This window comes from Carassius auratus, chromosome 30 (genome assembly GCF_003368295.1).
Source record: "Carassius auratus strain Wakin chromosome 30, ASM336829v1, whole genome shotgun sequence".
Classification (NCBI taxonomy): Eukaryota; Metazoa; Chordata; class Actinopteri; order Cypriniformes; family Cyprinidae; genus Carassius; species Carassius auratus.
Genome location: NC_039272.1, coordinates 10,983,410 through 11,006,237, shown reverse-complemented (window position 1 = coordinate 11,006,237; position 22,828 = coordinate 10,983,410). Strand labels below are relative to the sequence as shown.

Below are 22,828 nucleotides of genomic sequence, written 5' to 3'. Positions count from 1 at the left end.
TAACGACTTTGCCATCTAATTCTGCTTAAGAGGCACATCACTCACTATTTTAGAAAGGTTTATGTTGCTTTTTAGCCCTTATCAGGTGGCCTGTTTATGGTTATGCTTTTAATAAGATAAAAAAAAGAATGAGAGTAATAACTCTAAGTCCAAACAATGTCTAAAATAAGCTAGAACAATCATAAAATTGTGAGACATTTCCATCAATATAATTGATTTTATAGGAAAAGCTCAGCATTTATTCTGGCCTTCCCCATTTGCCGCATGAAATAAGTTCTGTAATATCCACTGATGGTTTTGTTATAGCTTGTTTTCCCCACTGTGTTGAGCGTACAGCAGGTAATTAGTTTACTGAAACGAATGCCTTCTGTTACTACCAAAGTCCTGCTTCACTTCACTAATTGACTGAGTAATTAAAATGCTTATCTGAAGCCATATCAACATATCGGCCTGCTGACCAAGTGCCTATTGTTTCATTAACAGAAGAATAAAGATGACTCTATCAGTCTTTTCTGTTGTTTACGTTTATTTTTAAAGGTGCAGTCAGTAATATTTGGTTTATGTGTCATTTACTTTTGTTTGACCCAGTGGTCCTGTTTTAAACTGACAAATAGCATGCATTTATTCTAAAGGAATAGTTCACCCCAAAAAAAATTTTTTTCTGAAAAAATATTCTGCCTGAGGCTGTCCAAGGTATAGATGAGTTTGTTTCTAAATAGGAACAGATTTAGAGAAATGTAATATCACATCACTTGATCATCTGCAGTGAATGGTCTCCGTCAGAATGAGAGTTCAAACAGCCAATAAAAACATCACAATAATTGATGTTTTTCATAAAATCCATCAAGACAGTTTTAATTAATAGTATTAGTGTAAATATGAGTTTTCAGCTCATGAAATTATAATAACAAATAATGTCTTTATTTGTAAAAAATCACTAAATGCACTATTAAATGTATATGCATGGCTTCATTGTTAACATTTTGACTATGCACTTATTGACACACTGGTTTCCTTCTCTTAAATCAAGCATGACAGTCTAGTGATGTGCAAATCATTTGCTCTTATGTGCTGCTGATGTAGAGGAAAGAGCTTTGTTGCCATAATTTAAATCATAATAACAGAATTACACATTTTAATTATTCAATGCCATGCCATCTGATTATGAAAATGATTTTAAGGAATCCACATGAATGGCCTGAAGGAATTATGATTACAGGCTTTTGAGGTTACTGTGTCCATGAGAAAATAATAAAACATTCAATCACGGAGGCGATGAAGGAGATGAGTGCCTCTGTACACATCACTGCACAATGGTAGAGTCACTGTAAAATGAAGAAAACAAACCCTAATGTTTATTAGAACAAAAATAATAATAAATCAAAGAAAACAATATTAATGGTGTGGCAAAATTAAATATGAATAAGACGGCTTCTACGTGTTTGTGTTTCTTCAGGGCAAACAAAATTAATTTACATTAAATCTTTTAAAAAGACAATAATGTTTCACAAAGTGCTCTAATGACAAACAATGACACTGATTGTCCTGATTCATCTCTAGATCAATTATATTTTAGCAGCTGGAAATAAGATTTCCTAAATTTCCCACAGTGGACCCACAGGCCTCAACAAACACTGACAAAACATCAGCAGTCATCTGAAAGAATGTCAACAGAAACGAAACATGGAAAACATTTTGCATTTCAACAATAAATGCTTACAACAAATCCCAACAAAAGTATGCATAAAAGTATAGCATGAAAAATCCATGTATAGCTATGTTTTTCATATGCAATGATATGTGATCTACTGCAGAATTACAGTACAGTAGTTTTAAACAGCAAAAACCTGCGTATATTTGTGAAATAATAAATTTAAAAAGCAAATATTTACCAGATAATGTAATGCCAATTATTTGATTATTATATTTGACATTATGTGTCTGTGTATGTGTACAAATATTTTACACAAATATGTTTTAAATATATATTACACGTTGCATATAATGTTTATTATATTTATACACTGTTTTCTGAAATGTAACAAGCATTTCTTTTTCTTCACTATTTGTATTCAATTATGTGGCATAGGACCACTACCAAACTCCCATAACCATTAAAGTGGTCCCTTTAGCCTAATAACTGTTGATCCCAAAAAGAAGACTGAGGGAAAGCGTCCAGAACAGCTTACATATCAATAGCATATCAATAGTCTCCTCCATTATATCCTGCCATTATCTCTCATCAGTGTGTCAACAAGAAGGATAAGCAGCTGTTTGTCTCTTTCCACAGGTGTTTGATCGCTCTGCATACATATGCTTATTCTTGCCCAATCTCTCCATGAGTGCTGTGTCTGTTAAGGAAGTTGGCACCTGCCAGAGTTTAGGATGCTGAGACTTTTTCTGTCCTGCTTAGGCCAAAAAACACATTTCAACAAATAGGCTACAACAAAAATGGGCCAATTCAGTGAGTTTTTTTTTTTTTGGTCCATATGGCTTAAACCTAAAAGGGTTCAAATTTCAAAATAAAGGTGCAAATTAATTGCATACATTCTCTCTTTGTAGACCAAGTCTAAAATGTATGGGTTTAGTTAATAAAAGTTAATGGAGCACAATTGTTCTAAATATAATAAATAATTTGGGGGAATTATGTGAGTCAAGGTACAGTATCCAAGTCAAATAATATAACCAGTATTTTTCATAAAAATATAATTATATACAGGACAATTTATGTGTAATAAAGTGTATTCATATAGTTTAGTATAATAATAATATATATATTTTTTTAATGATTATTTTTGATTATATGTCCTGCCTTAAAATTTAAATTTAGAGATAACTCTATTTTTGGGTTATATTTTAAAATGAAGTATTTATTTCTATGAGTAAGCTTTAATGCCATCAAGGTGGATAAAATATTTAATATTTCTCATTTCTCATTCTTTGGTTGTTACACCATTTGACATTTCCATGTACATTCTATAAGGGAAACAGGTCAATTTAGCTCAAATTGAATTATTTTTTTATTTTATAGGGAATTTGAACAGAATCAAGTTCAAGTTGAGCTTTATTGTCATTCCGCTACATGTGAGGACATACAGTGGAACCATATGTCATGCCTCACAGGAGCACAGTGCTACATAAATACAGACACACAACAATGAAGTAAAACAGTATCAACCTGATCAAATAAATCAGCCAGCGATTTATTGAATGAGCGGTATAACATCAACTCTGCACTTGATATTAAAATCCAAAATATAGTGAAAACACTATTAATCAGCACAGTAACAAGATCAGCAGTTTAAGACATTAACTTGTAAGCACAAAACACAAGATACTTCTCTTTTCAATATAAATAAGACATTATTGGATAAATCTAAGACAATATAAACTAATCTAACACATAAACACAAACACTCACACATTCACACAAGTTGCAGGAAGAGAGAAATAGAGCAAAGTATGAGTTTAAGAGAATTTAAATATGAAATCCCAAGTTCATAGCAATATGTGCAATTGCATGGAGCTGAACAACCATTAGTCACTTAATTAACTCACGCATTCAGTTTCTGAGTGAGGTTAAAATTTATATTAAATGCACCAGTTCAGCTAGGATCTGGAAGGACTTGCATTGCTCATTTAGGGGTTCCCTTGTTGTCGCCCTTTCAGGACGGGGTTACCAAAGTTGCTGGTTTGTGGCAAAACTTAACTCAGAACACAAATCTCTCAACAGCAAAGTCTTAACTTTTGTAAAATATATGGTACATGTGTCATTTTTAATTAGATAAAAAATGTTTACTTAAAATGCCAGATGCATGCTTTTGAAACAAGTTTTTAAAAGATTTCTGAATTTCTAATCTTGCCAACTTCTTTTGTCAATGACCCATATATAGATGCAACTTAACCCTTTAAGCCCTGAATCGGAAACTTTTTGCTTCTCATGCCCGTTGTAGAGAATGTAAAAGTCAATAAAAATGCAATTCCCTATATGAAATTGGTTTATGGCTGGACATTGCGAAGTCAGGGCTACCTGCGGGCAAATTATATGCACTATATTTTGCATTTAAAATGCTGTGTTAGAAGGTCACAGCTTCAATATCCTCAAAGTGAGAAAGCCCTTCAGTATTGGTCACACTCTTGCACTTTTTATTCATCGTTTAGAAAATGTAACTGTACAATATCATAGCACACCTGAGCTGTAAGGTCAAATAACCAAGATTTTTTATACAAAATATGTCTATATTTACTTTACAGCTAGCTTAAAATGTGTTTAATCATAACCAAAGTTAAACCTGAAAGAAAATTCCAGATATTCATGAGACCAGCTAAACAATCAATAGCAATAACAATGGGGCTCGTCGAAAACACAATTATGTTTAACTATGTTATTTGTTCTCCATCTTCCTTTACGGTTCCCAATCACATTTGTGCTGATGCCATTACTGAAGAGAAATATGCCTCTGTAGAGAATGTAGTTATTCCATTCAGTGCTGAATTAGCTCATTCCAGTCCATGGAGCTCTGGAAGGTCTAGATCTATTAACAGTCATGTCTGAAACTCATCATTAATACTGATAAAAACACATCAGTCTCAATTAAGTTTCCTTTTATTGTGTTTTAACCTTCTCGTCTCCTTGAGGGCTAAATGGAGTCCAATAAGCACCAGAAAGATCAAGCAAAATGTAAAATCTCGTATTTGCATTGCAGGTCTCCCAACAACAGTGCTCTGCAGTAATAGCAAGTGTGGCTAAAGCCCCAAACCCTTTCTGTTGACTGCTTCAATTACAACTGTTTGATAAAGTGCAATTTGGGGGCTAAAATTTGCAGCTCATTGTTTTGAAACTGCTTTGAAATCCCACAACTGGGATCCATTTCAATTTGGCTCTGTAGATGTCTCTCAAACAAAGAGGACTCCCTGAAGCCTGGAGCTCATGAATGATTAGCACAATTAATGACACTATCAATATGACCATTTGGTGCCACCAACAGCGACAGGGGAAGTACAATTTTAGACGAAAAAAAATGGTCTCAAACTCAGGAGTGTCAAACTCATTTAAGATTTTGTGAAATAATAACTTTACAAAATATCAACACACTATGGAACAATGCTCACTGTCTAACTTCTGTCTGTTTCTTTTTGTTTTGTTCTGGATATGACTTGGTGATGAAGAAAGTATTGTATCTCGCAGAAAGAGGAATGACCGTACCTCAAAGCCATTATGAGAATGATATTCAGTGCCTACTGAAACAAATTCAGTGTCTACTGAAACATTGTCCAATTTCACATTATTTGTTATTATAAAAAGTTATAATTTGTAATCTTTTTAAGACGTCTACTGGGACAGTAAAACAGTAATTTCATAATCGTTTAGGTGACACCATAAGAGTAGCTGAATTCATCAGACCATATAAAATCAGAATTTGAATTTAGATTTGTTACATTATTATTTATTCTTATCGATAAACACAAGGAAATGAATTCCACACACAGCAGTTTCAGTTGGTTCTTGTTGAACAATCTATTCTCTCCATTAAGTATATCAAGAGAGCTGAATGGTTTAGGGAAACAGCAAAGGAAGGACATGAAGGGTCATACCGCCTTGGGAGATGGGAGAGAGATGGCAGCCATCCAGTATCTGCTGTTCAGAGAAATTGATCAAGGAAAGGGGAACTAGGTTCAGAATAATTGAATTAAGGCTGACAGAAGCGCTGACCAAAACCTTCAGACACAGGTGATCCTACAAGGTCATGTGATGCAGGGTATGGACCGTCACGACTGGTGAAAAATAGCATAGAGGAGAAATGAATGACAGTGTTAGTTACCTTGATTGCAGTGCTCTCGGGTCACTGGATTAGCTACGTTTAGTAATAAGTGGTACTAATGATGGGTGAACACGTGTATAGTGGGGTACTTAATCATAATCATCCTTCATTACGAGTACATTCTTCCATTACTATAAATCTGCATTAACTTCAGCCGAAATTAGTGTGCACTGACATTGATGTGTCCATTTGGATTATGTTTTAAGAACAAAGCCAGTGACAAAATATTGTCTCACTTCACCTGCACTGTGACTGTTATACTGCTTAACAAATGTATATTCATCTGCAGTCTTTGCATGGAAGAATTTAAGCAACAACAAATATGAAAAATCATCTAGGAGCAAAAACACTGTTAATGCAGAAAAAAACCCATGAACGGCTGTAGGCTAGTAGTACAAATCTTTGGTACTTATTATGCTGATATTTCATGAAAAAATGACTGAATGAATTCAAAAGGAATGAAAAAATATGAGATTACTTGCAAATCTATACCTAATAGCTTTGTAATAAAAATCCTTATTTAACAAATTTAACTGAATTGAAATGCAAAAATTGTGATATTTTAATCTATTGTAATGTTTTAATATTTTGACTGCCAAAATTCATCGAGCAAAGGCGATTTTGTTCCTCCTTCATGAATGCGGCAAATAGTCTGAAATGACAAAATAGACTCTCAGCCTTGAATGTGACAGAACTAAGTCCTTGGTAGACAGGTTTTTCCCTATTCCGCTTCTTACACGCACAGATAATGCTCTCCGCAGGTACACCATCTCATCATGGCCAATTGTTTCCCCCTGTGAGTGCTTTATCTAAGCTGGTCTGAGACTGTTCAGCCTCATTGAACATCAATGGCCCTCCTCTTCATCCCCTCTTACCGAGCCATCAGCGCCAACATCCCTTGGCATCAAGGCTGTAACAAAGGAACAGGACGTGGAGGAAAAATTTAACAGAGAAACCTCACACAAAATGAGAGAACGAAGTAGATTTGATAGAAGCAGAGTGGGGGATTTTTGCAAACTCTTGTGAAGAGGGAAGTTCAATTTTGACCTTGTAAACCGGAGGTGTTTTTTGATAGGAAAGTCATTAAAGTTTTGAGTGATAATATTTTAATGCTCTAAAATTGAGATCCAATCAGACATTCTGGGAAAATCAGGTCATATGAGCGTAATGTAAACAACAGCTGTGTAATTTGAAACAACGTTCAGATTTAAGCAGAATGAGCAAATCTGACTCAAATCGAGTATTTTAAAGTGAGCGTGCAACTTCCCGATGCTGCAATAATACGGTCCATGTGACTGAATTGATTCCCCCATCTATTTCACACTTTGCAAGCAGCCCAATTGCCATATTTATCACAGGGACTCAAGACTTCATTGTAACATCAGGCAGAATAAAAGGTGGAGGCTCCAATCCATGACAGGGTCCTCATCTAAGCCCACCGAGGTTCCAATATGTCACAGAGATTCATAACAAAGCCTGTTTCTCTCTAAACACACTTTCATTTCCCAACTCCACCTGGGCCATGAGAACACCTGCCTTTATAAAAACCCTTCCAGCAGTGAAGTCAGAATGGATTCCAGGTAGCTTTAATATGCTCAAATGCAATTCATCGCAATGCTGAAACCAAACATTGTCTAGGAGCCATATGCCTATAACATTTGTAATGATAAATCCCAATGAAGAATTAATGAAGCCCAGATCAAATCTGCAAGCTGTTGCCCTCTCATTTGTGCTGTACTAAAATATTTCCACTGGAGTCTTCTGGGATGGTTGGAATTTACAGCACTACAGGCCATCAATGAATCAGAGAATGTATTGGCATCCAGCAATGTGCCCCCAAACACCGGCTGGAAAATATGGTACCAGGTGGGCCTATTCATACTGTGATGTTATGTTGCCAGCGGAAAGCCCATGCTAAGTGATATGTCAGAACCCAAAACATTGATTAAACTGTATTATGGGTTCATTACAATATGGATTACTGCCTTAAATTTGACCTGTTGCAGATTAACACAATATGGTAAAACATTAGTGGACCCAAAGAAATGTACTTGTAAGTTTAAATGAATAAACATCATTTATTATATCATACCACTTCAAGTGACATTTAGTTTGAGGTTGGTTATTATTTACTGTATTCTTGTTTAAAAAAAAAAAATACTTCTCTTATTTTCAAAGCTACATTTATTTAATAAAAAATACAGTAAAAATAATATTGCAAAAAATCTTTTTGGAAAATATTTTAAGGAAAAATAATTTAATATGTTTTGACTTTTTCAGAAAAAAAAAGAATATATATATATATATATATATATATATATATATATATATATATATATATATATATATATATATATATATATATATATATTACTATAATGATTCATTCATTCAGTATATATAATATATCATCACATTCAGTATGATATATCCGTGTGAATAGAGAGCTTCACACATTCACTTTAATCCATTAGAAAAAAGAAAAGGAAAATTAAAGTTAAATTTAAGAAAAAACTAAATGTAATTGTTTGTAAAAATTCAGACTTTTTTTTTTTTTTGGATTCCAGATAGATTGTCCAGATAGATTTTTGGGCTATTGTATGTTCATATATAGAAAAAGGCTTTGCCAAGCCCTAGACAACAGAATTAGAAAGAAATAGAGAATACAGAGTGATTGTTGTGGAGGAAGGAATGATCAGACTGATTATGAATCTATGATTAATCCAATACCAATTAGAATTTAAAACAAGTTCTTACCTTTAACCTGAATGCCAATACGAAAGTAGACATCTGAGCTACTGAGGTAACGCTCCACCAAAATATAGTACCACTGCTCCCAGAACGGCAGTGGGACCTCCAGCTCACAGGGAACGTTCTCTCTGCAGTCCACAGCGCTGGAGTTATGCACCGGCGGGGCCCTTGAGCGGATCTTCAGCAAAACTGGACAGCTCTCCCCGCTTCTGTTCTTTGTATTGCAGTCCACAAGCTGTACCTTCACCCGAGAGATGTAGTTTGGGATGAACACTCTGCCAGGTACAAGGGAAAGAAATGTAGAGGACATCTGCTGGAAAGCTACACTCACTGTAGAGATTGTCTCACGAGATATAACAATGCTAGTATGCTTATCGAAATGCCAAGGAAGCATTTGAAAGGGATTTAACATTTTTGTACTCTCAGGAGAACTTTAAACTTCAGCCCATTATAACAAACTTTATTGAAAATGCATAAAGCAATTAAGTGATATCTCTCCGTCTTAATTTTCTACATCAATAACAACTAATCAGGAAACAAATGCAAGTCGCCCTTTTCAATTTGAACAGAGATGGATAACAATTGTGAAGTTAGAATAAATAATGAATATCTACATTTTTGGCCATGACACGATTGGCTTTGAGCTTTGGTTTTTGATAATTAACAATATGAGCAGCACACCGAATGCTCAATCAAACAGAACACAAGTTGTTTACAGATCTGCTGGATCGCTTCGGGGGGGAAAAAAAGTGTTTTGGAATATGAACTTGGTCTTTGAAATAAAAATAAATAAATAAATCATTTATTGCATGGTTAATTTATCCCTTCTTCCAATTTTATGCAGTACTGTTTTGTATTTCACATCTGAATAAATAATATGTCCTATTATGAATATTACAAATTCTTAATTGACAGACTAAATAAACAAGAGCAATGCATAATAATTATATTTAACATAGTCCACTAGATTTTATTACATATAAGATTATTCCTATTTCTTCCTACACATTATTTCATCCTATATATGCTATAAAATAATGTATACTAATATCTAGACATCCATTAAACAGCAGCTTCCTAAGTGTCCCCGCTGTAAACCATGCTTTCAATGATACAAAAAAGCCCATCTTCATAATGTCCAGTGCTCAAGGTCTTTTCTGTGTACCCTGTTGTTTATGAATGCATCTCATCACCTCTCTCCCCTCCATTTTCTCTTTTTCATTTAGAAAGACTTTATTTGCTAATTGAGAGGAGAGCTTTAATATCTGAACCTAATGAGTGTAAAAGCCTGAAATGGAGGGAAGCTTGAGAAAAGGATGTGTGTGGAATGGTTGAGAGCAGAACGAGGGAGAGAAAAGGTGAGAGACATGCATGGTGTGTGCGTTCGTGTGTCTTATAAGTAAAGATGTTTGAAAGTCTGCAAAGATGACAACAGAATATAAAAGCGCTCACAATCTTGAAAGATTTTTTTTTAAGAGTTTGAGATCACATGAGGGTGAATAGAAGGTTCAAGAAAACAACATTTATATGAAATAGAAAATATTTATAAATGTCTTTACTGTCACTTTTAATTAATTGAATGCACTTTTGCTGAATAAAAGTATTGATGAAAGTAGTAATATGTCAGGGGGAAAAAACTTACCCCAGACTTTTCAGTGTAAATGACAACAGACTTTCCCTTTGGTGTATGACTATAATTTTATTTTTATTTATTTTTTGATTTTGCAAGCATGTTTGTGTGTGTGTGTGCGCATATGTGTGTGTGTGCTCTTGTTTTTGTGACATATCAGGACACAACTCTGTATAATGATATGGGTATGACACAGGTATTACAAGGAGAGGGTGACTTATGAGGACATAACCCATGTACCCATTTTTCCAAACATTTATAAATCATACAGCTTTTTTGAGAAAGTAAAAATGCACAAAGTTTCCTGTGAGGGTTAGGGTTAAGTGTAGGGTTTGTGTAGGGCCATAGATATATGTGTAGGGCCAAGTGGATATATTTAATCTTTAAAATCATCACTCACTTGTATAGTACAGATTTATTGTGAAGCGGAATCATCTGGTCAATGAAGTAACCAGGATACAGTACTGAAATCCCGATGAGCCTCTGAACAATGAGCTGAGGTTGAAAGAGGTACTGACATTCCTCGTGAAGACCCTGGACAAAAACAGTGAAACAAATAGGAAATAGATGGATTAGTTACAGGCTAAAATCCACTCAGTATCCATCTTCAAATACACTGAGCCATGAAATACAGTGTCACAAAAAATGTATACATGCGTATCATGATATGGAAATGCTTGTGGAAGGGGGGCATATCCTACTGAGAGAGCCTTATGATCACTTCAAATGGAGGGAAACTGTCTTTGCATTTGCATCGCTTCTGATGATTTGCTGTGTGATTTTTCTCATGGCCAGCTGCACAACAACTCTCACCTCAAACTCAGGAGAAAAAGATCAAACGCTATTGTCGTTTCTCCACTTGGTGAAAAATTCAGATAAAAGATTTGGAACTGCCTGCGATTTATTACTGATTCCAAACAAGTGGAGGATCCAGCCAAAACCTTGCCTTCTTTGAATTCTGCTTTGCATTTACATTTCTTCTTTTAGCCGACACCTTTATGGAAAGTGATTTTAAAAATGAGGAATACAACAACAAGAATAAAATAGAATTCAACTGAAAATCATGAATAAAAAAATTAACCAGCACAGGAGAAATCTGAAGACATTTATTTGACAGAATCTGTTTAATTATGTTATATTATATTATTATATTACAAATGTGTCAAAAATGTTGGTTCCTTGCTCACAGTGTAAGGTGGTGTGTAAATAACAAATGAAAATGTAATGCTCATCTCCGTTTAAGAGTTTGGGGTCAGTACTATATATATATATATATATATATATATATAGTATATATATATATATATATATATATATATATATATATATATATATATATAGTATATATATACAGTATTAACATAGCCTACTGTAGAAAACAGTTTCTTTAAATGGTAATAATATTTCACAATATTACTGTATTTTGATCAAATACAGTAAATGCAGCCTTGTTGAGCATAGGTGACTCCTTACAAAAGCACTTAAAAAATCTTACTGACCCCAAACGTTTGAACGGCAATGTATTTTAACATACCACTGATAACTCCGATATGTACTGCTTTAACAGACTATACTAAGGCTTTTTGATCTGAACTGTTTTGTTTTCACCATTACAGGATCACAGTTGGCAGTGTTATCAAGAGATGCGTATAGCTGTAAAAACCACATTGGTTTCAGTGTACGACAGATGTTGTGGCGTATGCTCCAATTAAAGATCCGGAGATCTGTATAGATTCGCAGACAATTTTTCACAGTACAGTTGCACGAAGACTTGACGTGTGAGAAAAGGAGGTGGAGGGATTAAAGTCGGAGAGAAGGTGGGAGAATCCAAGAGCTTCTATTTATTATGGCACACCGTGGTAAATTACAATGCAGCGTTTCATCATGGAAACCTCGGCGTCTCTCATGCAGGTACTCCTGCCCCAAACACATTCATCATTGTCGAACGGCGTAGTGTAACCCCTCCTTCTCTACTCGGCCAGCGTCTTTTCTTACCATCTCCACACAGAGAAACACAATCACACCAAACAAAGAGGTATTAAATGTCTAAGAATCACGCTAAAAGAACACATTAGCTTTTCTATTTCTTTCTTTTTTTTGTGCACGTTTCTCTGTTTCCATCATTTGTACTGGACTACTGCCTGATATACACGGGGTCATTTGCACTGGCTTTTTCAACCCACAGCGCTGTCAAATATCAACCGCATATCGCTGCTGGCTTCCTGTTGAGGTCAGTCAGCCATGTTATTACTTCATAAGGTAGGGAGCGAGAGTCTGCTGGCGCATCTGTCAGTTCAATGCAGTTAAACAATAAGCGAGCAGTCGTCAGCAGCGGCGGCCTCTTCCAGTGCTGAAATTCTATTCTGTAGACGACGTGAAGAGAGGGGGCGGGGCAACGGAAAGAGCTAATTGGCTTGCAGTGGTGTGTGATTAATTATGCTGTGCGATTCACTGCCTCAATAGTCATCCTATAATTAGATATTTTTCAAGACATGAAATAATCTTTAAAAAGGCTTAACTAAAAATCGTGAGTGCTTCATGTCATGTTTTAAAATTCTCTGTGATATGAATTAGTACAGTATAACTTTCATCTACTAAACACTAGGACACTGATGACATGATTGCGACATTGTGCATTAAAACATAACTGGCAACATTACTGTATAAACACATCATTCTGCATCTTTATAGCAGCTGATAAAAAATACAATGACATTATAAAATATGTAAGCTTTTATAAATGCATTTTTATGCTAAGAAAAGCAGATAATATGCATACATTACCACTCAAAAGTTTGGGGACAAAACACTTACATTCAGCAAGGATACAAAAATTGATCAAAAATCATGTTAAAGACTTGTATATTGTTATTAAAAAATATCTTTCTATAAATGTATTTTAATTTTAATTTTTCTATTTCATTTTTATACATTGCCATATGATGTGCTACAAATGGCAAAAAGTTGACTTTAAGAGGGAAGTTTCTTGAGCAGCATATTAGAATAATTGCTGAAGAATTATGTGGCATGTCTGAAATTATGGCTGCTGAAAAAATTATTTACAATAATTTTATATTATTATAAAATTAATATAATAATTTTATATTAAAATAGAAAACAATAAAGAGACTTCTTTCAAAAACAACCCCAATACATCTGCATTTAGACATTAAATACACACACAGCAATAAAGAAAGGCACAACATGTTTCAATTAGCATCTCAAAAGAAAACAAAATGGCAGAAAACGTAAATGAAAAAGTAAATAAAAAAGGGGGGTGGGGGTCATTTGAATCCCTTCAATCAGTCTGAATACTGTACAATACTTTACAAAAAAAAATGGCAGGAGTGTTCCCATCATGCATCTTAGAGATGAAGGATAATCACAAAAAAAAAAAAAAAAAAAAAAAAACAGACAAAATAAGGATTTGTGTTCATATAGTTACACTTATATATACTGAGCAGCCGACACAGTCTGGGTATTTTCAAGGGACTAAAGGTTTCAGTGCACTGAAGTGGTTTTGACAACAGGACACCTTAGAAACGGCTGACTCCCTGGCCAGAGCATGATGATGATGACGATGTCCCACGCAAGAAGCAAGCAAATCATCCACCATTTATTCTATGCAGCACGCTTTATGACAGTAAACATCAATATCAATATTTCAGAAGAAGCAGCTAATCAAAACCACATTTTTCATCGTTTGGTTTGCCTCCGGGAAGCTCAAAACCTTCATAAGTAGCCTTGATACACTAGAGGTATGTGTTGTAATCGTAAATTCTCATTTCATTAAGGTCTATTTGGTGGATTTGCACCACTGGGCAGGTGTCACTGCATAGACGGTTTTCTGAGTCATGTGTCGCTCATTATCTCTGGTGTATTATCAAGGTCTAATTCGCTCTAAGCTTGATTAGAAGACTCATTCATTTCAGCATGAACCGTTCTGCAAATCACTTCTGCAGCCATACACCAGAACTAAGATAGTCTCAAGGCATCGGGTTTGTCTTCTGGGTAATAAGTGAGACATTTACATGGACACGCAAAGAACAATTCACTGATGGCTTCAATAAACCCTTTGTTTCCCCTATTACCACAGGATTTTTCATAGACTGCTATGCAGTTTGCTTGTGCTGCCAGACTACTCCTGCTATTTCTTTAATATTGTGCACAGTATATAAACAACCCAGATGACTATAATACCAGAATGTGTAGTTATGATATCATAGCAGAGGCTACCAGGGAAATACTAACCAGTTACCCTAGAGCTCCTGGGGCGAGCTACTACAGTACTTTTTCTATTAGCAGTATACTGTACATTTTGAGCTTCACATCCAGTGTGATGGATGAGCACCAATTTTGAAAATGTCCTTTTTGATTGCCAACATATTTATTTTTTAACACAAATTTGGATATAATTAATTATTGTAGAATAATTCCATTTGATTCATGTTGGCAGAATCATAGAATCATATTTTAAAATATGTTTTAATATATTAATATTTAATATACTTTAAAATGTAATTTAATCCTGTGATGCCAAAGCTGAATTTTCAACAAGCTATTACCCCAGTCTTCAGTGTCTTTAATAACAGAAGAATTGTAAATTATAAAATTATAATAATTAAAAATGCTTCATAAATCATTCTAATAAGCTGTTTTGTTGCTCAAGAAACATTAATATCACTATCAATGTAGAAAATATTTTTGTGTAAACTGTAACTTTTTTCATGATTCTGTAAAAAAATGAAATTTTGAAATGAATAGCACTGATTTAAAAAAAGAAGTCTTTTATAACACTGTAAATGTCAAGTTGCATGAATCTTTGCAGAATAAAATATTTTATTTTAAAAGAACCTTACTGCCCTTAATGTTTAGAATGGTGGTGTAAATATAAAAAATAAAACTTCAAGTATGAAATGGATTGAATAGACTGCCTTTTGGAGAAAACTATTTGTAAAATCTATATTGCCTCCCAGAGGGAAGTACCTACTAAGCGAGTAAGTGTTGAATATTAAGCGTTCTTCTGCCCATGATGCAATGATTTATCCAATACGTATTGAGTAACTACTACACAATCTACATGAAAGCAAATGGAAACATCACTTTTTAGCTTAAAATGGCAGGATGGAGTTGTAGGCGGGATAATAAGGATGGAAAAGCAAAACAGCGACCATTAAACAACAAACTTGAGAAGGAGCCCCATCTGTTGTTTGTCCATGGCTGCATACATAAAGCAGGCACAGCTGGTGCTGGTGGAGGCAGACACGGCCTTGCTTCTGTACCCCCACCCCGCGCTTTTTGCATTGTGTCTGACATGCAAGATTTGTCAACTCGTGACGCCTCTGCCTCCTTACAATTCTTCATTGATCTGATTTGATTAGGGGGGATGTTTGCAACTCATGTGCCAGCACAGACAAAAGGAAGAGAGAGAGAAAAAGATGCAAATAATTGCTTGCCTTTTCACAGCACAAATTTGGCAACTTTGAGCAACTAGTGAAATAATTAGAGCATGCGTGCAGAGCAGCAAACAGTACACAGAATTGATAGCGGACTGTTGTTGGCATTTCGCATGTTTAATGTGGTCTCCAGCTGTGTGAGGGATAATTTCTCTGACACACTGCTCATGCAGAACCACGAGGAAGAGTCCATATGTCCAATGAGAAAAAGATTCTTTTATCATTTATGGTGGATCATTGTGGACTCCAAGTCTAGTAAAAAAAAAATAAAATACTTGAGCATGAACCCGCAGCATATGAGGCACCAAGGCATTTGAGCGTAGCTTTTTGGCCGTGTACGAAAAACATTTATCATTTGTCAAGGAACAGAACTGCAGGGATCCACAGTCTTATTAGTGGTAAAGCCTGGTGTTCCCCTGCACATCTCCCACAATCCTCCACTTCTGTTCTGTGATTTAGCACCCAAGTCCAGAAATAAATAAGCGACGACATAAAAGTCCAGTTTTCATACTTCGATCAACAGCTGGGTGGTTGTATAGCTAACACTTTTCACTTTGCATTCACAATATAGTATTGACAATAACAATCTTATTTTAAAAAAATGAAATATTTATATTGTGTTAATACTGCACATATGATAATTTTGAAATATGTCTTAAGTCGCTGGGTTATATTTGTAGCAACAGCCAAAAATACATTGTATTGGTCAAAACTATCGATTTTTCTTTTATGCCAAAAATCATTAGGATATTAAGTAAAGATAATGTTCCATGAAGATTGTTTTTTCATAAATTTCATACTGTTAAATATATATAAAACTTATTTTTTGATTAGTTATATGCATTGCTAATAACTTCAGTTGGACAACTTTAAAGGCGATTTTCTCAATATTTAGATTTAGATTCAGATTCCAGATTTTTGGCATCTCGGCCAAATATTGTCCTATCCTAAAAAAAAACATACATCAATGGAAAGCGTATTTATTCAGCTTGATGTATAAATTAAAAATGTATTAAAATTGGTTTTGTGGTCCAGTGTCACATATATATCATAAATAACCCAGTCTCGTAACTATCTAGTTGACACTTGAACATACAGTAGTAGGTCATGGTTTAACCTTAATGCTGGTTGCCACTCATCTTAAAATAGAAAATAACAGACAATATAGTGTGTAATGTCTACTGGCTCTCAAAATCATGACAAATGAAAAGGAGACTCTACCTGCACCCAAAAAAGTTTTAGCTTATCAGTTTGGGAGTTTTTGGATTCTATTAAAAAAAATAAGAGTGTTAAGACACCCCAGACACCCCAGTCTGCAGGATGTGATGATCAACAGCAAGCTATTTTTGTATTATGATTACAAACTCTTTCTCCACCTCCCGACGGTCACATTTCCAGCTGGATTTTTAGCCCCCAAAATAAAAAGAATAAACAAAGCTTAAGATGAATTTGAATTATATCATTATTTATTTATTCCATATTTCAATAGATGCGTGATAATACTTTACTTGACTTCTTTTCGCCACAATAATTGTGTGGTAAGAGAAAAAACTGATATTGTGACAGCTCTATAATTAGATTTTTACAAATTATTTGTCAGAAGACAGGATTCTATCAGAAAGGTAAAGCTCAGATCTGTTTACAGAAAATGCAATTACATTAAAGGGACAGTTCAGAAAAAATGAAAATTCATCATTTACTCACCCTCATGTTGTTCTGTATGAAAAGTTGTTGTATGAAGAGTGTTTTTTTTTTTAACTCAAATGTCAGCACAACACCGACTTGTCAACTGACATTCCTTGAGGGTGATAAATGATAAGTGTGAAGTTTTCCCATTATTGTTGTCAAAGAATTTAATATTAAAATAATTACCATATCAAACATATTTGCAACCTCAAATACATTGACTGAGAGAGTGCTAGTGTGTTAAAGCCATATTATTTTCACTTTCATTGGAATACCTTACAGCCTGAGTGTATTAAACTGCCAAGCTTGAGATTTTACCATTAAAAAATTTTAATAAAATCCACACCTCACCATTAACCAGCTTATTAAAGTCATAGATCATTATCTGATTAAAATTGCTGAGCTTCTCCTCTTCCCTAACAAACACTGTCTACAGTATAAATAACCTAGGCAAGGGAAGGTTATTTTATTTATATAGCACATTTTATACACAATGGTAATTCAAAGTGCTTTACATAAAAGAAAGTAAACCAATCATCAAACAAAACAAAAAAAATTAATAATCACAACCATAAACCAAGGAATTTAAAAACTTTTAAAATTATTTAACCCTAGTAAATTGTAGTGCATTATGAATTTCATTAAACAAGAACAATTGCATCTGACCTAGCACATCTTAATAACACAAAAAAAAATCTAAAATGTCTTTTGGCCTGTTTACGATGTTTAAAAATTAGAAATTCAATACAGAGATAAACAGCCACAAGACTGACAGCCCCCCTCCTCACTTGTGTAGACCTTACCCCAAAACAACAAAGATGCACTGAACGATAACATATCTCCAAGTGCTGACAGTTTCCAATTAGTTTATTGATTTACTCCGAGAGTTTAGTTAGTGCAAGGCAAACTGTCAGGATGCTCAGCTTCTGGTCGCTGCTCATCCACTGTGGCAGCTTCATCCAGCAGAGACGGCCGGTTGATCTTTACTGCGCGCTTGACTCATACTCATCCCCCTTCTTTCCTCATTCCTTTCCTCCCTCTCCCTTTCTCTCTTCCTCTCTCTACAATTGGCCATCTGCTTGTGTGACTGTGCGCCAGCAGAGCAGGGTCCGGCTGCTCCCTGATTAGCCTCACAAACACTGTGGAGCTCATCAGCTGAGAGAACAGACTTGCACTTTGCTGAGGGCTGCTGCAGCTTCGCTCCGCTGAGATTCACCTCTGTGCACCATGTGTCCACGGAGCTTCGATCCTGCAAGCTGTTACTTGACAGTCAGTTACAGGCTTGTATTTGGGTCGTAGCAGTTTACCATCATGATGTGAATTTCAAAATAGGATTTTAAAAATGTAAGACTTGTTGTACAAGATATCCATTAAATTACAATAATAATAACAACAAATGCTTAAAAGGAGAGGAGTAGAGGAACCACCCATCAAAAAAATGATAGAATAAAAAATTCATTTTTCAATGTTGGTGATAGATATTCAATTAAAGGCACTAGAGTTTGTTTACTCCAGAATGCCAGCCTAATTTTTTTTAGCAACTTGATTTGAATAATGTTTTTAAACAGTCCTGACAAACTGAAAAAGAATGCAATGCCAAAACTATTTAGTTAAATAGGATAGTATTGTATAACAGGTATCCTTTTTACAGGTAACATTAACAAGAGTGAGTAAATTTATTTCACTGTGCAGCGAGTTTGTGGCATAATCTACCTAAAAGCCCCTTCAACAAAACAAAAGTCCAATATAACATAACCCCCATTACACTAAACAGAATAATAAATAAACAATGTATTCCTCAGGGAAAGCATGGCCTCGCTTTCCACACTTCCTCCAATTACTCCACCTCAGTAGGTTCAGCCATGAGCTTTTCTGCCCCACAGGTGCTGTCGTTCCCCAGATGAAGCCTTCGTCGTTCCAACTTTTGTCTCTGTCTAATTGGCTGGCATTGTGACCCTGTGGGCTCAGAGGAAAGCGGTGCCCTTAAAGCGGAGTACACCGAGTAGAATTATTGCTCTTAATCCAGGAGAATGGCCTCCACCACGACCAAACCTGCTGCAGTTAATTAAAGAGAAAGGCTGAAGTGCAGGCCTGGTGGCTCTGAGATAAGTAAGAGCAGCAAAGGACAAAACTCAGCTGAGGCCGACTTTTTAAGATTGTGCAGGGAGATTGAGGTAATGCTATTGTGAACGTAAGAATTCCAATTAAGATGCGAGAAGTTTACTCCAATGTGAGATCCATTTAGATGCGATCCACCGCAGTGATGTTGTTTAAAATCTTAAGCAGAGAGGTCACTTTATGAATAAGCATGCCCTTGTGTTGCTCTAAACCAATATAATTTTCTTTCTTTCATGGAACATAAAAACATAAGTTTCTATTAATTTGCCGGCCACTCTTTTCCAAGCAATTATGCGGACTAAGATTGTACACTTCAAAAGGATGCAATATATATATATATATATATATATATATATATATATATATAGGTTTGATGAGCCTGATTCGACTACCAATCTAACAGTCGAATATTTGTGGGGTGTTATTTATTATGCCATTTTGACTATATGGGGGAGCTCAAATATCTGATTTCACATAGAACTAGCAGTTTTATCCCAATAAGTTAATTTAGAGCCTATGATAAACTGTAAGAACCTGGAATGAAAGAAGCTTCAAATTAATATGTTTAAGTGCGTGAATAAATCCAACCACCTCTATAGATTTATGTTTCACTTTTCATAATCCGTGACCGACAGAGGAGCATCTCAGCAGCAGGGATTTAAAACTTTACCAAGACTCAAACTCACACAGGAAAAGACTGGATTTTTTCGAACAGGTAGGGCACAAGTGATTTCAAAACATTTCAGCCGTGTATATATATCTTGGATATTTTATTTACCTGATATAAGCTGCATTTTGTTTTGAGTCAAGCGCATCATTGTAGTACTACAGTGATATCTCTTCAGCGCACAGTGCGAGCAGGTCAAACTACAATGCAGAATATTAATAACTATGACTGAGACTGTTAAATACATACTATTATAATAAGAAGACCATTATACTAAAATACTATGAATTTTTTGAGTTTAACTGCCAGGTTTCTGCACATTATTTCGTGAAGAACACGTCCACAAAAGGAGTTCGCATTCAGAGCCCCGCAAATACTGTATGTCCATAAGCATTCAGACCCTTTTTGAAAATAGCCTTTAACTCTTAATATTAACGTTATGCTGTATAAATAACGAAGCGTATTCTATATGAAATTATGAGTTGAATCCCACTGATTAAAAACTTGCTATCAAATGCGTTACTCTACTGGCCATCTTCAGCACGTGCAGCTCAAAACAGAAATGCAGAACATTACCTGCTAACGTTTTAGGCTTACGTTATAATGAGAGCACTATTGTAAAAAAATTAATAATAAGAATGAGAATAATAAAATTGTTAATTGTTATGGTTTTGCCGGCATTAAGTGTTAGCTATCTGTTAATCAAAACATAAAACATTATGTTAGTTGAATGTCTGACTTGACTCTTGTCAATGTATTTTGCCCCGCCCCCAAACATATGATTAGACAATCATAGACAGATTCGAAAATTGTTTTTGACTATGAAATATATATATATATATATATTAAGTCATCAGGGTTTGGAGCAACATGAAGATAATTCAATTATGGCCATTTTATTTATAAGTGAAAATATATTTTTTAAACCAAATCTCATTTATAAAAATATTAACTTGCACAGTTTGAAGTTCTAGAGGCCAAAAGCACACTTCGGCTATTGTTATTTTCTAATACGATCAAAGCAAGCACATAATCATATTTTACACTTATTTTCCAGATTGTAATAGCACTTTTCTCTCATGTTACAGAACTGTCAGACATTGGCTAAATTATGCATGGCAGCACAATTAAAGCAGATGTGAGTCTCAGTCAAGCAGAGAAAACAGGTTTTCTGTATCTACTGTACATGCAAATACAAATCAATGGAATTATATCCAGTCATTACTCTGTAAGGCAGACATCTTGGCATATCCCATTTTCACCAGGTGATTGTGTAGCCTGTATAATTTACACCAGGAGAAAATGTAGCTGGACAGTATTTAAAGCATTTAAATTTAAATAATGCAAACGTAAAAAATTATTCAACTTTTGATTGTGATTGTTTCTGGTCCGATGGTCCTGTTTATTTCTGTGAAACATCTCGCAATGAAAAAAATTATTTTAGGGAAGCATAGCACTCTCATTATATTGCATTTTACCATGTAACACTTCTAAACAAATACATAATTTATTTGTAAGATAAATACATAATGTGAACAGAAATAGGAATGAATGAAAGAGACTTGCCTTGCATGACTTAGTACTATATTTTATATGAGACTAAATGCCGGTTCTTTTAGTGAAATTAAAAAAGATGTAAGCTGTATAAATAAGCTGTTTATGTGAATTCAGTGTCCACTGCGAGCCAGCACATTGCATTGTGCTTCCTAGTAGACTCCAAGCAGCATGAGCTTTTTAAAAGCTTTCCACTGGCTGATTTTCCCTATTTAAATATTCCCTCTGGGCAGTAATACCCTTAATAAGAATACTACAACCTGCTGTATATTTGTGTTTACTGGCAGGGAGCATTATTAGGCTGTAATTTAGCCACTGCTGACATGCTATTACTTACGCATATATCTTAAGATGGACGATTGACCCCTTGTTTTTTAATATGAACTGCCTTTTTCTTTTCTTTTTTCTTTATAGACTTTGCTGCAGGAATTTAAAAAAGCACTGGATGTACAGACTCAACAACCATTTTTGAGTAAAGCGAAACAGTAGCTCTGTGAACCTTCAAATATTCAGGAAATAGTTTTGGTATCAGGCAGTAATGAAGCCAAAATAAAAAGTGTATAAAAATTTGATTTCCTTTTTAAAAACTTTCTTTCTCCTAAGCAGTACTTCATTTCTCCCACTTACAACTTTTACATTTACATCTCACTATGTAACAACTCATTTGTGACTTTAAAACTCTTTACATCTCATAGTGTGACTTTATATCTCACAGCATGGCATTCTAACCCAACACTTTATCTCACAATTATGTGTTTTATTCTTTACTTGGAAAAATGCTTTCATACCACAGAGACAGACGTCATACTCGGAAAAGTGTGTGGTTTTGTGAACAATAAGAAAAATACACCAATTTTAAAAAGTAATGCACTTCTAACATGATATACAGTAATATATATAAATGAATATTCAGGGCATTATACAAAAGAAAAATGCCATTGTCTCCGAGATTACAACCCAAGCGAAATAATGAGCACTCTGACAGGAAACGCATACATAATCTCATTTGAAAAAGAAGTCTATGACAAGTTCTGAACTCACAGCACTCACTTTTAAATTACTACCCATGAAGGCCACCCACTGACTCTGCGGAAGTGAGCTGCTTCAATTATGAATGCATAAATGCCGAGAGGAATGTACGTGC

The 22,828-nt window shown here is 34.8% G+C and overlaps 1 protein-coding gene across 1 annotated transcript in view; it reads right to left on the bottom strand.

Moving 5' to 3' along the window:
• LOC113049199 (transmembrane protein 8B-like) overlaps nt 1–22,828 on the bottom strand; it is a 126,385-nt gene that overhangs the window by 58,941 nt on the left and 44,616 nt on the right. The window contains exons 4-5 of the mRNA XM_026211344.1: nt 10,604–10,737; nt 8,580–8,848 (exon numbers count right to left, since the gene is read on the bottom strand). Of these exons, the coding sequence (XP_026067129.1) occupies nt 8,580–8,848; nt 10,604–10,737 (403 nt within the window). The remainder of the gene's footprint in view (nt 1–8,579; nt 8,849–10,603; nt 10,738–22,828) is intronic.